The 17,115-nt window shown below is 36.1% G+C and overlaps 1 protein-coding gene across 1 annotated transcript; it reads right to left on the bottom strand.

Annotated features, from left to right (window-relative positions):
• Positions 1-6,598: 6,598 nt before the first annotated feature.
• On the bottom strand, positions 6,599-16,745 carry theg (theg spermatid protein). The gene is made up of 5 exons (XM_046876651.1): positions 16,692-16,745; positions 13,817-13,897; positions 10,838-10,964; positions 7,038-7,194; positions 6,599-6,951 (listed from the first exon to the last, which is right to left on the bottom strand). Exons 2-5 carry the CDS (start codon positions 13,876-13,878, stop codon positions 6,698-6,700), a joined length of 600 nt encoding a protein of 199 aa, XP_046732607.1. The 5' UTR covers positions 13,879-13,897; positions 16,692-16,745; the 3' UTR covers positions 6,599-6,697.
• Positions 16,746-17,115: the final 370 nt, after the last annotated feature.

The following is a 17,115-nucleotide window of genomic DNA, read 5'->3' as shown; positions in this document are numbered from 1 at the left end:
TTCTCAGAGTGCCTGTTTAGCTTCTCGTTAAAGAACCTGACAAATGCATTTGTTTTTCGACGCCACCAGGTCTGTATGCAAACATGTTGGACTTTGTTCATCAGTGTACACAGTCTCTGTATGCATTCAGAGGGTGGGCACACACATTTAAATGGTGGTATTAACTGGTTTCAGTTCAGGTGATTAATTATTGTTTTAAAGCTTAGTCTTATTCTGCCTGTCTTAATTTTAATTAATTAATCAATTAATCAAGCATTATGGGAGGGTCCCCATGTGTTATGTAATTCATATATTATTTTTACAAAATAATCTTGAGGACCCCCCTAAGTCTATTTGTTACTTGTCATGAGGGGTCCACAAGATTATTTTTGTAAAAATCTATAAATTACATAACAAATGAAGACCCCCCCCATAAGATTCGATTTAAATTGAGCACTGCACTAGTTCAAAAAATAAGGTGGGCAGAGTAAGACTAAGCTTTAAAACAATAATCAATTACCTGAAATGAAACAGTTAATATCACCATTAAAATGTGGGTGCCCACCCTCTGAATGCATGAAGAGACTGTGTACAGTGATGAACAAAGTCCAACATGTTTGCATACACATATGGTGGCGTCGAAAACAAATGCATTCGTCATTCGTATTATAATGAATTGCTCAAAAATGGCTAAGATGGTACCTGATTAAATTGCCAATAGAATGTAATACAACATACATTTCTAATGCACTTGTATAGAAATGCCTGCATACCTGCACAACAATGCAGTTATCTTATCATCCAATTATGTGACATCAGTGCAATGAAAAAAAAAAAATGCACATACAGACCAAGAGCTTTTCACATCAAAGATCTGAGAATGTAATAATGGCATGGTTGTTTGGGCATTTTAAATGTTGCTGATTTCCTGGTATTTTCAGACACAATCATCTCTAGAGTTTACAGTATGGTTAAAAACAACAACAACAACAAACTTCTAGGTGAGGAGGGTCTGTCAGTTAAAACAGCTTGTTGATGAGAAAGACCAGACTGGTTTGATCTGATAGAATTGTTATAGTGGTTGAAACAATCACCCTTTTTAAACATGTTGGGCAGAAAAGTCTCAGAATGCAAATTTAAGGGGAAATAGAATATATAATGTTTCACTTCTGTTAGCCAGAAAACAGGAAATGTAGGGGCACAGCCTCACCAAAACTGGACAGTTAAACCAGAAAAAAGACCACTTCAGTTTTCCTGTTTGGGGAATTCTGTGGCCATCATTTCCTCAGATTCTTGTTCCTGGCTGACAGGAATAAAACTTGAAGTGGTCTTCTGATGTTATAGTCCACCCATCTCAAAATCTTTAATGTTTGTTCATTCTGCTCACCACAATTGTAAAGTGTTATTATTTAAACAGTCATATCCTTCCTAGTAACCCTATCTTGACCCCAAAAAGAACTGTCACCATCTCCACCCACAGAACTGCCACTCACTCATTGTTTTCCACACCATTCTGTGTAACCTATGTAAGACTGTTGTGTGTAAAATTCCCAGGAAATCAGCAGTTTCTCAGATCAGCCCACCTGAAACGCCTTCAACTTCTTTTGTTTCTACAGAAACAGAGAAACAGGAAAAGACACAAAAATAGGGGTTTATAAAGTTTATAAAGCATCCAGCTCTCATCCAGCTCTTTTATTCCGTGAAAGGTTAAAGTTAAGCCAATTTGTTGTCTAATTGTTCGGTCTGATATGAGTTTATATGATATTAAAGCATATTGGCTTCTGGTCTATTGATTATTTAAAATAATAATTAAAAAAAATCATAAAAAACAAATACTGATCAAAAGTGTGACAAACATGCAAAAAAATAAGAAATCAGAAACCAACACTTTTTCACACCACTGTATTGGAAGCCCAGTCTCAAGGCATTTTTTGACATAGTCATAAAATTGAGGACGATTTTCCTACTAATGTATTTCAATAGGACGTATTTTGGTGCCTCTGCCTAATTTTTCTTTCGGCCACTTGGTACCACAACGTTGTATTGTTTTTTCTTATTTGTATTGGATTTTTTTTTAATCTTCAAGCACTATTACTCAACATGTATTCAGGAGATTTTATCCTTGTTTCTATTGCTTTATATTCTGTAAGCTACTTGCTATTATAAACCATTGTCAGGTTAATTATGAAAACTGTGTTAATTTAAGACACACACATTTATTACAGTATAACTGTAACAGTAGCCCTATATTTTCTGCCTTATTTTCTCATAAAAATAAAGGGGAAAAAGAATACATTTGACATTTCTGTTAGTATTACCTATGATTCTCAGCCTCCATTGTTATTAAGATGGAGCCAGACAGAGCCAGTTGGGTTAGGTGGCACGGAAAAAGAGGGAAATTCGTGTCCATGAACACGAATTAATAGATTAAATATAGTGACTTATCATGAAATGCCGTGAGACTGGGATCCCTATACATATACACCAATATAACACAATGCTTCTGACATCTTAACTCAAATAAATGATAACATTAATCGATCAATTATTAAACATTTAACAATCAATATATTAAAAATCGTGACTATATCACAAAATGCTGTCAGACTGTGTTGGTATAGCAGACACCTGTCGTTTACTTTTTCTTATTTTATTAAACAATAAAGCAGAGATAACTTTCACCCATGAGCATCCATTTAAGAGCTATTCTTCATTGATATCAGAAATAAGGAAGTTCACAAATTTGACTTTGACTTACTGTTTGAATTTTGATCTATGTCAATATTTTTAATAACTTTCAATCATCACCAAAGTGCTAAATCTGCTCAGATAGATATTCCACTACATGCATAGTTACACCTTCCCTTTACATAAATGTATCGCATTATCTTACATATCCTGTAATTGACTTACACCGATCAGCCATAACATTGAACCCACTAACAGGTGAAAGGAATACCATTGATTCTCTCATCACAATAGCATCAGTCTCTAAAATGGCAGGCTTTTACTGTGTTCCTGGTATGCACTTGTTAGTACAGAGTGGCAAAGGCAAACAGGAAATTTTGGAACTAGAAAATAGTGACTCTGGGACCGTCGACAATTGTTTGGAAGCAGTGCGACGGGTACGCAACGAGCATAAGCTGTAAAAGCCTTTTATAAGAATGCTCATAGCGTGAGGGATGCACAAAAGGAATTTTATTGTTGTAGGCAAGTGGTTTAAATGTTACGGTTGGTAATATGTGGTGTCTATATTTGTTTTTCATTTACTGTAATTACAACTTGTGCATGCCCACACTGTTATTAACATTTCAATAATTTACAAACATAAATCAAGTAATATTTTGTGTCACAGCTCAGGCCAAGCAGTTGAACAAATAAAAGAGACTGTATACACAAAAAAATAGCATTGTGGCAGTTTAATTGATTTGACAACGCTTTTGACATTTTGTTACAGGGTGCTGGCACAGTGTTCTAAGAAAAAGGTGCAGTTATTCTACTTTTTTTACAATATCCGATTCACCATTAAATAATGGAAGCGTAACCAGGTGTTTTCATATTCGGAGTGCCATTAACTTACATCCCATTTGGTCCTTTGTTAGAGCTTGTCCTTGTGATTCTTGCACCTGAGGCAATTTTTTCGCCCACAGATTTTGTTTTGATTTTGTTGTGACAGCCTTGAGATGCAGAAGTCTAAAGGCTTTACTTCCACCTGGCTTTTTATTTAAAACATTGTCCGTTTCTGAATGGGAAATGACAATTCTCTATTGGGTTCATCATGACCAAAAAAATGGAGGACACTCTGGCAAACGAATCAGAATCATGGCTTTAAAAATGTTTTGAATGTACTTAATGAATTTTAAGCATCCCCCATATGTCTAGTTAGGCTTGGCTAGTTAGCGATCTACAAGTAAATAAATACGATGCTGTTGTCAGTGCATGAAATTCACTGTAAAATATATCTTTATGAGCAAAGAGTACAGATAAATTTGAGGGAGATAAAGCACTGCTGCATCACTCACTTTAAGTAAAGACGAAGCAAAGGCTGAATCCCTAAATTAGCACAGAACAAAATGTTACATTACATTTATTTAAACATTTAAAGTTTAAATAGCTCACCAAGCTCACAAAAAGATTAAACTAAAAAAGTAATTACAAAATTAACCTTCAATTCCACTGCAGATCACATCTTAATTGTAAAGCTTCATATGCACATTGTTCAGGGTGGATTTATTCTTTTAGGAAGCAACTTCTTTTCTTCTTCTTCTTCTTCTTCTTCTTTCGGCTGCTCCCATTATGGGTCGCCACAGTGGATCATCCGTCTCCATACTACTCTAACCTCTACATCTACCTCTTTCAAACCAATTACCTGCATGCCTTCCCTCACCACATCCATAAACCTTGGCCTTCATCTTTTTCTCCTTCCTGGTGGCTCCATCCTCTGCATTCCTCTACCGATATACCACATGTAACTCCTCTGAACATGTCCAAACCATCTTAATCAGGACTTTCTCACCTTTCAAAATCTTGTTAAACAATCTGGTTAAAAACTTCACTGCCTTCTCTCCTAAACATCTCCATGCATCTACTGGTATGACATCTGGTCCTACCAACTTTCCACTTTTCATTCATTTAATTGCTGCTCTTACTTCCTCCCTACTAATCCTATCCACTTCCTGATTCACCATCTCAACATCATCCAACCTTCTCTCTCTCTCTCTCTCTCTCTCTCTCTCTCTCTCTCTCTCTCTTATTTTCTTCATTCATCAGCTGCTCAAAATACACCCTCCATCTTCTCAGCACACTCTCCTCACTAGTCAACACCTTTCCATATCCATCCTTTATAGCTCTAACTTACAGCACATGCCTCCCAACTTGGTCCCTCTGCCTGGCCAATCGCTACAAATCCTTTTCTGCTTCTTTAGTGTCCAACTTCTCATACAGTTCCTCAAGTGGCGTTTCCTTGGCTTTCGCCACATCCCTCTTCACCTGCTGCAGCATCTTCTCACTTTTCTCCTACTTTTCTCATCACTCTGTCGATCCCAATTCTGTTTTGCCAACCTCTTTCTCCTTATGCTCTCCTGCACTTCCTCATTTCACCACCACGTCTCTTTGTCTTCCTTTCTATTTCCAGAAGTCACACCAAGTACCTTTCTAGCTGTTTCCCTTATCACTTCACAATTGTCGGACCTCTTCTCTGAATCTAACACTACCATCACTAAATATCTTATTCTACTTTCAGTCCTCGCTCTCTGCCTCTTCTTCCTTACCTCTAAAGCCATCCTACAGACCACCATCTGATGCTGTCTAGCTACACTGTCCTCTGCCAACACCTTACAGTCTCCAATCTCCTTCAGGTTGCATCCCCTACATAGAACACAGTCCACCTGTGTGCACCTTCCCCCACTCTTATACGTCACGCTATGCTCCTCCTTCTTCTTGAAAAATAAGTATTAAAACCTGCCATTTCCATCCTTTTGGAAAAATCTACCACCATCTGCCCTTCCACATTCCTCTCCTTAAGGCCATACCTACCCATCACTTCCTCATCACCTCTCTTTCCTTCACCTACATGCTCATTTGGCATCTGCCCCAATCACCAATCATTCACTCCTAGGTTCACTCTCCACCACTTCATCTAATTCACTCCAGAATTTTTCCTTCACCTCCATCTCAAAACCCACTTGTGGTTCATAGGCACTGATGACATTTATCATCACCCCATCAACATTCAGCTTCACGTTCATCACCCAATCAGAAACTGTCTTCACCTCCACTACACTCTTACTGTACTCTTCCTTCAGGATCACCCCTACACCCTGAAAGAACAGTTTAAACCCCCTCCAATGTTCCTGGTCTTGCTCCCTTTCCATTTGGTCTCCTGAACACACAACATATCTACCTTTCTCCTCCCCATCATATTAGCTAACTCTCTCCCTTTGTCATAGTACCAACCTTTAAAGTACCAACCCAAACCTCCACTCTCCTACACTTCTCCTTTCCCTGCTGTCTCTGTAGACTTCTTCCTCTCCTTCTTCTCCTTTGTTCATCAATTTTCACCGGTGCCCTGTTGGCTAACAATACCTGTGGCGGTCGTTGGTAACATTCAACCTAAATTGTTATATACCTATTCTTCCATTTTGTCATGAGATATAATGTTATAAGCCTTCGAATACTATGTTCACACCCTTTAGCTTGTTAAAAAGCACCAAAAAGTGACTATTCTTGCTGTTTTATTTGATAGTATCTATTAAATAAAATGGCCAGGAATTCAAATCTTGCTGTAAAATAATTCAAAAATATATATGATTGATAATTCGATCTCTGTTTCATTTCAATTTTTTATAAAATGATTTACTACGACCATATCTTTCTATATGTGCCTAGATGAGCCTGGAAAGATTGCAATCCATTAGTGAACAGTGCTCTCCTAAGACCAATTCCAGTCCAAAGGAAAAAATTAATCTCCCAATCATTCCACATGCTTGGTAGAGTCTCGATGCAGGGTTTTAATTCATTTGTGGATATAAAAATAAAGTATCAATAAAAATCATGGCTAGACATTAAAGTTGGACTTGCTTTAGTAAATAATGAAGATGAAGAGTGAACTAACTGGTGGTTTCATTTCATACTTTTATTGCTCCTCCAACTTTGCTTAGACACTGATCAATATGACAGTGAGTACTAACATGGACTATTACAGCTACTGTGAAGATATTCACATGTGGGCTGATTTGGTCCTGCACCAGCGTGGCGAAGGTAGTGACAGTTCCAATATTCTTGGTGATGCAGTAGCAGAAAGGGCAGCTGGGCTAACTTTATAGGGGTTGCATTCATCGAAAAGAGGCTTGCGGGACTTCGGTACGGCCAACTCCAGCAGTCTCTCACTGGCTACAGCCACTAAGACGGACTTCGCCACGTGCCATGACAATGGTCGGTTTGGAACAAAGTCCTGATGTTCCTTTTTAGGAACTAACAGCAAATAATAATAAGAATAAATAAGAAAAAAATGTAGTCCTATTCATTCAATAACAGGATCAGGTGTTACACTAACTCACCAGCCAGAAGAAGTATACGAGAAGAAGGCTCAGCTTTTGAAGGATTTTTTAAAGTGAAATTTGTTTTTTCATATGATGGCGCCCATATTTTTTTCGGAACAGCCAACTGGCAAATCCGTGGACTCGCTTCGGCTATTCTTCTCATTCCCATCCCGAGCTGAATAAAAGAAAGAGAAAGAGAGAGAGAGAGAGAGAGAGAGAGAGAGAGAGAGAGAGAGAGAGAGAGAGAGAGAGAAAGAGAGACTACAGCATTAGATAATAGAATGGAGACCAAAGCTTTAAAAATATGAATTCTGATAATTAATTAATTAATTAATCTAGGATGAATGAGCAACATAAACAATAGTAAAGGTTTAATTTAAGCACCAACAGAACAGAGCAACTGAAATCCATTGTAGGTTTCAAAACAAAATATAATACATATAAATAATGAATGTAACAAATACAATTGAATAAATAATAATCAAAATTCAATTAGAACAAGTATAATTACATTTTAAATGTTTTCCTCTGATAAACTATATAATTTATTACCTATTCAATGGAGATTGACAGATTAGAATGGAGCTCGCCTACTTAGAAATAACCAGACAGCATCTTACGTAACAAAACATTACAGGAATTTTATTAAGGGTTTTATAAGTAACGAATGCAGCCGAACAGGCACACAGGAATGCACCAATATAGAGCACCTGCACATACACATTTGCACACTCGTTCACACCTACGGTCAATCCATCAGTCCACCTCTATACAAGTTATCGGGAGATATGAGAAAACCAGAAGACATGGAGGAAACCCACATAGGATGCCAGCCTACTTGGCCTTCAGCAGGACAGAAAACAAATACAACAAAAGACAAAGGCATTATCTTATAAACTCTGTAAGCCAACCTGGGCACCATGCTGGTTTTTTCATCCATGCAAATATGAAGTTGATGCATTGAAGAGAGAGCTGGGGCTTTTTCACACTGGAATTTGTTTACAACAACATCCACACTGTAAAATAGGCTGCACCATGGTCACTTTGCCTACCTGAACCTCATCTCTTATACTAATATCAGCATGTGGAACTATTCATGTGTACTAAAAACAGGCTCTGATCCAAGTAACAACCTGCCCTGAAAGGGCCATTTAAGAACACATAGGCTGCTACTTATGGGCACAATTGCATACATGATTATACTGGTTTCAAGACCACTGCTTTAAACATGCTATGTTTTCTTTAAATGAGATAAGGCAGTATCCAGCCTCCCTTCTACCATTATATAGGTGTAGCATATCTTTAAAAAAGATTTTATCGCATCCTGGACACCAGTAATACAGAGATTAAGTCTAAAATACTATGATTCGCAGAATTTTTCAAAGATCTTTGCGTAGTTCCTCCTGCACATCTTTGTTCTGTGTAATGTGCCATGCACTACAAAGTCAACAAAATCAGTGAAAAGCACTTCAAAAAGAGCTGTACATTAAGAGACAAAACCTCTGAAGTACAGATTCTTGCGAAGGCACCACGATCCCATTTTGTGTTTTGCATAGTTAAAGGCTGATTATTGCCCCTTTTTTCAGTATTACAGCAAATGCACTTTCTTCTTCTACAGTGTTCCCTTCAAAGCTACACCTATAAACCTACGCATGCTGTCTGAGCTTAAACACCTGAATACTAGTGCCAGAGGGGGAGCTTGCCAAACTCTCACGCAACATTATAAATAAGTAAATAGATTGTGGCATTTTTCATTTTCCTTCTGTTTACAGCCTGGGGTGCAACACAGACATTGGTTCCTTTTTTGAGCACATATCATCGTTCGGTATGAGGGGAACCTTGCCAAAAAATTTTTAAGAAGCTTCTGATTGGGGAAATCACTGGGCTCGCATTTCTTAATTTTATCTTAAGATCAGACTTAATTATATACACTGTATGGACAAAAATATTAGGACACACTTTTTCAGCCACATGGGGTTCTTTCCCAAACCTGGTACCATATGTTTGAATTTAGTAAAATATTATTGTCCCTTCACTTTAAATAGAGGACCCAAAAACTGACAATATCCCTGTGCCCAAAGCAAACTCCATGAAGATGCAATTTACGTGGGTTGGAGTGGAAGATCTTGCAATAATGATAAGCACAAATCTGCACAATGCTGGAGGTAATTATAAAATTGGGTCTTAATGTGAAATAAATGTTCAAAAAGCACATAGGAATCTTATGATCAGGTGTCCACAAAAAAAAGTACTTAAGTTAAAGTAGAAATACACTAGATGAAATATCACTCCAGTGAAAGTGAAATTGCTCCCTTTAAACTTTTACTTGAGTAAAAGTACAAAAGTATTTGCCTTCAAATGTAGTTACGTATCCAAAGTACTATAATGTATTATGGCTATGATGTCCTTTTATTATTGTCTTAAGACTTAAAATTTGGCCATGATAACTGGAGTTTATAAGCAATAAAACATTGCCCCTCCACCCTCCGAATTGTTTTCCCCATATGGAAAGTTTACAGTTAATTACGCAGTTCTTCTCTATCCACTACAGGCGAACATTTTGGCATGCTACATGCAGATCCTGGTTGGTGTTTGAGGTGGTAAAATGCCTGGGGCAGATCTGTGCATGCTGCTGTGCTTTGTGAAACTAGTTATTGGTTGCCACCTGTTTTTCCTCCCCCAAGTTGCTTGTTTTCTAGCAACAGATACCATAAATCCTCATCACTGATGTCAAAAACAAACACTGGCAACAGGTCATAAAAAAGACCCTGTCAATTCATAGAGTCAGTAATTTAGCGCTAAAGAAATTCAAATATGATCATAAAAAATGCTTGGTTTTCAAACTTGTATAACTTTCTGTTGTTTTATGCCGTGTGAAAATGATAAAAAATGTAGCAGCAAGTACACATAAAAATTTCACTAAATTTCAATAAAAAAAGATTTTTACAATAATAGACTAAACAATAATATACTAAATACAACACCTACTTATATTCTTTATTTACTTCATATATTTTGTTATTATAGCTGACCTTTCTTAAAAAAAAATCTAAAATTAAAAATTAAAAATTAAAAATTAAAAATTAAAAATTAAAACAATATCAATCACTGTTTGATTGAAACAACATTTTGACCATCCCATTCCACATTAGTTCCTATTTGCTGTTATAATAACCTCCACTCTTCTTGGAAGATGCGCCACCATTTTTTAAGTGTGTTTTTTGTTTATTCAGCCACAACATACAGTATATGATATGGTGAGGAGGCCTGGGGTGCAGGCCACTCGTGATTCTCCACTCCATCCCATGCAAACCACATCTTCATTGCTTTGTGCACAGTGGAATATATTCATCATATAGCATGTATTAACTTTAAACAAAATTTTTTATATTTTTAAACATTTGTGTATGGAAGGGTTAAATGACAACATTATATAAATGCAAATACAATGTAATACAAGAAAATAAATATGTAGGTTCTTAAGTTATTTCCTATTTGATGATGATACTATAATAATAATAATAATAATAATAATAATAATAATAATAATAATAATAATAATAATGGGGGGACTATAGTTAATAATATAAACGATTAAACATAAATTAACAACATAAATTGTATTGTGTAAACATTAATTTAAGAATTCACATAAAGTGCCACAGTGATTTAGTTGATTTGGTTTGACATATCAGCACCATGGCAATATTTGAAATGTTCTAGCAAAATTGTTTGAAGCCACAGTGGGGGGAGAACAAGGAGATGAAAAGCCACAATTCTGCGTATACAGAGAAGAATGAAAACCTGTGTGAACTCACTGTGGGCGATAGGGGGCGATCAGGCTGCCAGCCAGGTGCAACCTGGCGGGGTTCGGCGAGAAAGCACAATCTTTCAGAGGGGCAAGCCTTTAATGCTGCTGCACTCACCTTCCATTCAGGAGACTCCCTAGAGAGAGAAAGAGAAAGAGAACTGAACTAAAACATACATAAATAAATGACTTACACTTTATGGTGTATGGTACAGTATTGAGAAACCTTCCAGCGAAAATGTGGCTCTTGCCCAAACTGTTACTGCAAAGTTAAAGGTACACAATCGTATAGGATGTTTTTGGGTGCGGTGGTATTACACTTTCCCTTCGCTTGCATCAGAAATCCCAAACCTGTTCAGGCATGATCATGCCCCTGTGCACAAAGCGAAAAATATATCTGCTCCAGGGCAGTTATGTGTGCGTGTATGTATGTAAGTAATATGTGCATAAGCTTCTTAATGCACATGAGCCCTGGAGCAGGTATAATTTTCATGATCCAGCCAATAAGATTAATATTAACCGTTTTTCCCTTCAAACTGTATTCCTGCTAAACCACTACCTTTATACAACAGCTGTTATTATTCCCTCAAGTAAAACCGTAGTCTGCTGTTCTGTCTGAACTGTACATACTGCTCTTCCCAACACAGTATCGACACTTCACATTTAGCTGTTAATTTATTCAATCCCACAGCTACATTAATATCTCGAATTTCTATGGCAAAAAGTATTGAATCATTTCCTGTAATTGCGGTCCTGTTAATAGTTTTGTCTGCAAGTCATATCACAGGTTTATATTAACACTAATGGTGATACTATTGTTCCTATAGTAACGGCTCATTCACATTGACACAACATTTACTGTAAGCCTATGAATAAACAAACAAAATTGTACTTATTCAACAATGTTTTTTGGACCTATGGAGACTTTTAAAAAATATTTTCTCCAGTTTCAGTGCTTCTTTTAGCACACCTACTTGTGTTATTCCTTTCAAAACCTTTATTCTAATTTACTCAAATCAATTTCAGGTTCCTCTTATTCAATGGCTTTACATTCATAGAATGTAAGAATTCGATTTTTAAAGCTGTGCCATAACACCGTATATAATGACCTTTGGTTCTCAAAATGAGTGCTAATCTTGGGCCTCTCAAACAGCAGGAACTCAGAAGGTACGAGTTCTGCCATGAGACAGAGACAGCATTTAAAATACACATCGCAACCATTATTTTCATACACCAATTGTCTGATTAAAGATGATTTCCCACATGCAGACTTGATGTAATGAGCTTTCTAAAGTCATTTGCAATGCTTTCAGCCTGTAGGTTAAACATTGCATTTCATTGACTTTGTTCATGGACTCTGCACAATGACAATAAAGCTGAATCTAATCTCATCTTATCTTATGTTTAATTGATTTGGGAAAACTGGCACATACTTAAGGTAATTCTATTTCTTTTTAATGCTATATGACATTCAAATGAACAAATGACAAATTGTTTTAGTAGACTTTAGTTTTCCATGTAGCAAAGTCCTCATTTGAAATGCAATGATTTTACCGAAGGTATTGGTAGATCGCTTCGTTGGAAGCTCATCAAACCAGTATACGGAGCGCCTGCAAATACATAATTTGTTTATAGACATACAATCACCAATCACTTGAAGAGGAACACCTGCACAGCTGCTTGTTCAGCTAATTACCCAATCAGCCAATCATGTGGAAGCAGTGCAACGTGTTAATGAATGCAGAAACAGGTCAAAAGCTTTGGCTTAATTAAAAGTGTTAGAATAGGAAAAATGATATATTCTTTGTCAATCTGACTATAATGTTGACTTTGGCATGGTTGTTGGTGCTAGACAGGATGACATGAGTAGTTTAGAAACTGAAGAGTGTTGAAACTGTGAATGGTGACTAACAAGTAGCAGTTTTGCAAGCAGAAGGACCTTGTTGTTGAGTGTTTATTGAGAATAGTTTACTATACAATAACTCAAATAATGTTTTTAACTGCAGTAAGCAGAAACGGCATTCCAGAACACTCTACCACATCAGGTTTCCAGTGCTAACAGGCAACAACAGGAATCTGGTCCATCATAAATAGTTAATGTTCGGATAAAAACCAGGTGATTTCCCAGTAAGTATTACACAAAATAAATCATAGATTCATAGATAGATAGATAGATAGATAGATAGATAGATAGATAGATAGATAGATAGATAGATCGATCGATCGATCATCCCAGTGGAGAAATTTACAGCTTCCAGCAGTATTCACAAACATAGGCAATAAGGCATGCAATAATACTTCAAAATACAAAAAATGTAAAGGTGCGTTTAAAGAAAAGTGTAGGGAAAAAATAAATAAATAAAAATACTGGAGGTCTCTTTCTGCTCTATCAATTCTTAAAATGTTATCAAACCTTTTTATCATCTTTAAAAAAAAAAAACATCTCATAAAGTACCTTTTTGAATGTATTATTATAATTATAAGCAGGACTCGACCTCTGCCAAGTCATGCTAATCTAACTCTAACATTTTGTAAAGCTGCTTTGAGACAATGTCCAATGTGAAAAGCGCTGTAAAAATAAACTTGACTTGACCTTTGCATCTCTATTTAAGCAATTGTTTTTATTATTGTTTAATTCTTGCTCATTTCTGACTAACAAATTGTCCATATGAAGTGACCAATAAAAGCCTCTTGTCCATATTTGGGCTCTGTCTTTTTGTTGTTAATTGTTAATGAGTGAATAAATAGAAATTTATGACAAATTGAAAATATTCCATTTCCAATATTCCAAGGTTGCACTGTATTGTACTGTAACTAAAAATAACAACTGGCTAAAGCACTTAGGTCTCACAAAGAGATTCTTGTTGTTTTTATTTTTTTGCTAATGAAGCTACAGTGAAGGAAAACATGCACCTTCTCATAACCAGTGTTGTAACAGTGAGTGTAAAAGGACACTAAGTTCTGTAAGTATTATGTTGGGGAAACTTACCTGTCAGGGAGTCTGAGAAAGTTCGGTTTAGGTCTGGCAAGATATTCAATTCTGGTTGTCATTGAACAGCCAAGATGTGTGCTAAAAAAACAGATGACATGCTGGGTCAATATGCATCTTCAGAGCTGTGACTAATGAATCAAACAAGCAGGTTTTTCATTAAAGCTGGATGATTTGATCATAATGACATACTATAGGGGCATACAGGAGGAAGGTAAAAGACTACATCTATAAAAGAATAGTCATACTGAAATCATAATACTTTCTATCGATTAAATCAAACTGAATGAGATACTAAGGTATTGAAAAAAATTACAGTTTGTACATTTCGTTGTAATGGGAAATTTAGGTTTGATGAGTGATTCATGACTTGTTTTAATAATCACTACTTTTCCGGTGAAAAGAAAATAGAAAAACCTTTATTTGTTATCTATACATTACAGCACAGTGATATTCTTTTTTCTCCGCATATCCCAGCTTGCTCGGAAGCTGGGGTCAGAGCGCAGGTCACGCAAGTGAATTCATTTTCCAGTGGAATTATTATTACTCAGTGTCAATGTATGTATGTGCTGTATATATTCTAACACTGGGAGTTTAGCAGCTCATCAGTCTGTACTATTTGTGCATTTCTATTTTTAATGTTCTAATGCAAGCTTTAACCTTCTTGCTGTCCTGTTTCTCGATTGCATTATCTCAGTCCTATCTAAGTAATTTCCCTGTATGAGCAAAAAACAGCACTTCCTGTCTCTTACCTTTAATGCTGCTTAGGCAGACTGAAAATACAGGATTCAGCTAAATGTTAACCAAGACAACACTCTTAGCCGAACACAGGCTGCTGATCCCATGTCTGCTCAAACAAATCGCGAGGACGTCTTGCAACCCAAATTTAGCCTTTTCATCTTAAATTATTTTGAGCAACACAACAAAACCTTTGTCCACTAAACAGAACAATGGTACTCAGAATGATTTCCTCAGAATGCAAATATTTCAAATCGAAGTACTCCCTTTAAATTTATTCAAATAGGAAACCTTGGTAGTCTTAGTAATCTTTAGAGCATAACACAACAAATAGCCTAAGGAAAATCAAATCAAAATCAAACCTACGTAACAGGTCAGATTCACTTAACAACTTTTAAAAGCTGTTGGATTTAGTAGATTATTATGCCATAATAGATTAATAAATTATTTGACCAATCTTTGCTTTAAGAGCCTTTTAAGTTTTAGGTTTTTTTGTGAAGGGTTTGTTCCACTCTCCTGATTATTAATGAAAATGGACAGGAAACACTATATGGACAGAGGTATTGGGACCCCTGACTTATCCAGCCATATGTGGATATTCCGCAAACGGTTACAACCAAATCGGACGCACTTAATTGTATATGATGACTATAGTATAAATGCCTATTTAATAGAATCCCCAATCTAGTAAAACATCTTCCCCAAAAATGTTTTAGCAGAAACTGTAACAGCAAATGGGGACTAAATGTGGAATAGGATGTTCCAAAAAGCACAAACGAACAGTCAGATGTCCACAGTAAATATGCAATAAATACATTATAATTTATTCTTGAATAACCGAGGTGGTGGTTGCCATGGATAAAAAGAAATTCCAAATGTCCTTTTCTGATCAGAAAGATTTGATTCTATATCAAAAACTCTATAACACCTTTCTTTAAAAAACAAATATTCTAGGAGCAAAATGCAAATTCAGATTTATTTAGACATCATGGTCATGTTATTAGGTTTCTGCAGTGGAACCCCATTTGTGTGATAAGCATTTTAGGCATATATTATATACAGGTAATGAATATGTAAAGTATACTAAACTGTATACAAAAATAGACAACTGTAATACAAGACGCATTACGTTTGGAGAGCTCGTTAGTGACTAAAGTGATTATGAGTCATTTTTACTTTAGTCATTTTTACTTTAGAATATGATATCTAATTTTATTGTTGGGTATGTAAGAGTCAAGATATTATGGTCCAAGCTCCCATAAAGGCCAAATGTGGAGCTGTTTATCATTTTAGCAAGAATTAAACAAATTAACTCTTGAAAGCTCATGCGCCATCATTTTCTAATTTACTTTTGCTGCAATGAACAGTTCGAGGTAAAGCTTAAAAAAAGAATTTATTTAGTATCGTATGCAAAGGGGAAAATGTGATAACAGATGTTTGATGTTACATTCAACACGTCTAAAATGCCATTTTTCAAATGACTCATCAACTGTTAAAAAGGATATTGAATGGGACAACATTGACTTCTTCTTTTATAAATCCAAAACATTTAAAGTAACACTTAAAGGGAAAAGGCTATCATCACCATATTACGTAATTTTTATCTTAATTTATTTAATTTTAAAAAACAATGATTTGTTTTTAGAACTATTACAGTCAATATTTTTTGGCCAGGAGTGTACAACCTATAATATTCACAAGTCCAAAAAATTGCATGTACTTTGTCCAGGTGTTGAGTATAAATGCGATACTATTTATAACCAGCAGATGTCAGTAAAACTCAACCTTTCATTAAGCATTGTTCAGGTTTGCGTTTTCTTGTTCGAAGGCTTTTCAAATACACAATGCGATGCAAATTGACACCACATTCGACCTATACTTTTACTATGTTTACATTTATATCAATCACATTATTTATATTATTATATGCCAATTGTAGTACATTAACTATAGCCGTGGGCTGAGGCATGGACAATTTTTTTTGCGTTAATATTCAATTTGTCTAATTGTACCAACGTAATTTCGAAATAAAACCTAAGAATAAACTTTTGGTTTAACGTAAAAGTTTCATTTTTACTCACTGTAACCTGTGCTTTCGTTTTTTTTATTTTAAAGCGCAGGTTTCTGTAAAACCTACCGTTTTGTTTAGGCGTTTGCCACCTTTATCGCTTGTGCTCTGGCGTTACTATAGTAACGCCGACGCCCAGAAGAGCAACTTCCGGTTCAAGTGTAACGGTGTAATGGTGCGTGACAAGCATCACTATTACAAATGTTGCGAATTATTTCGGACAAAACGTCGCTGCGTACCTTAAATCGTGCGGGGGAAATGTGCGATTACTTTTCTAAGGATTTGCCCCCGCCGTTTTCGATCACATGACCACAAATTTCTCATAGAAAATGAATGGGGCAGAAAACACGCGTGTCATAGCTCGTCCCTCGAGCGTCCGACATGCACATATGGCATATCCACTCGTAGGGGGTACAAAGTTGGTCGACTGAGGAAACAGCTAGAAACATAATGGAATCTGGATGCTTAATGATGCTGGATCACTAAGATGCTT

Source organism: Silurus meridionalis, chromosome 20 (assembly GCF_014805685.1).
Source record: "Silurus meridionalis isolate SWU-2019-XX chromosome 20, ASM1480568v1, whole genome shotgun sequence".
Taxonomy (NCBI): domain Eukaryota; kingdom Metazoa; phylum Chordata; class Actinopteri; order Siluriformes; family Siluridae; genus Silurus; species Silurus meridionalis.
This window is presented reverse-complemented; position numbering and strand designations above follow the sequence as displayed.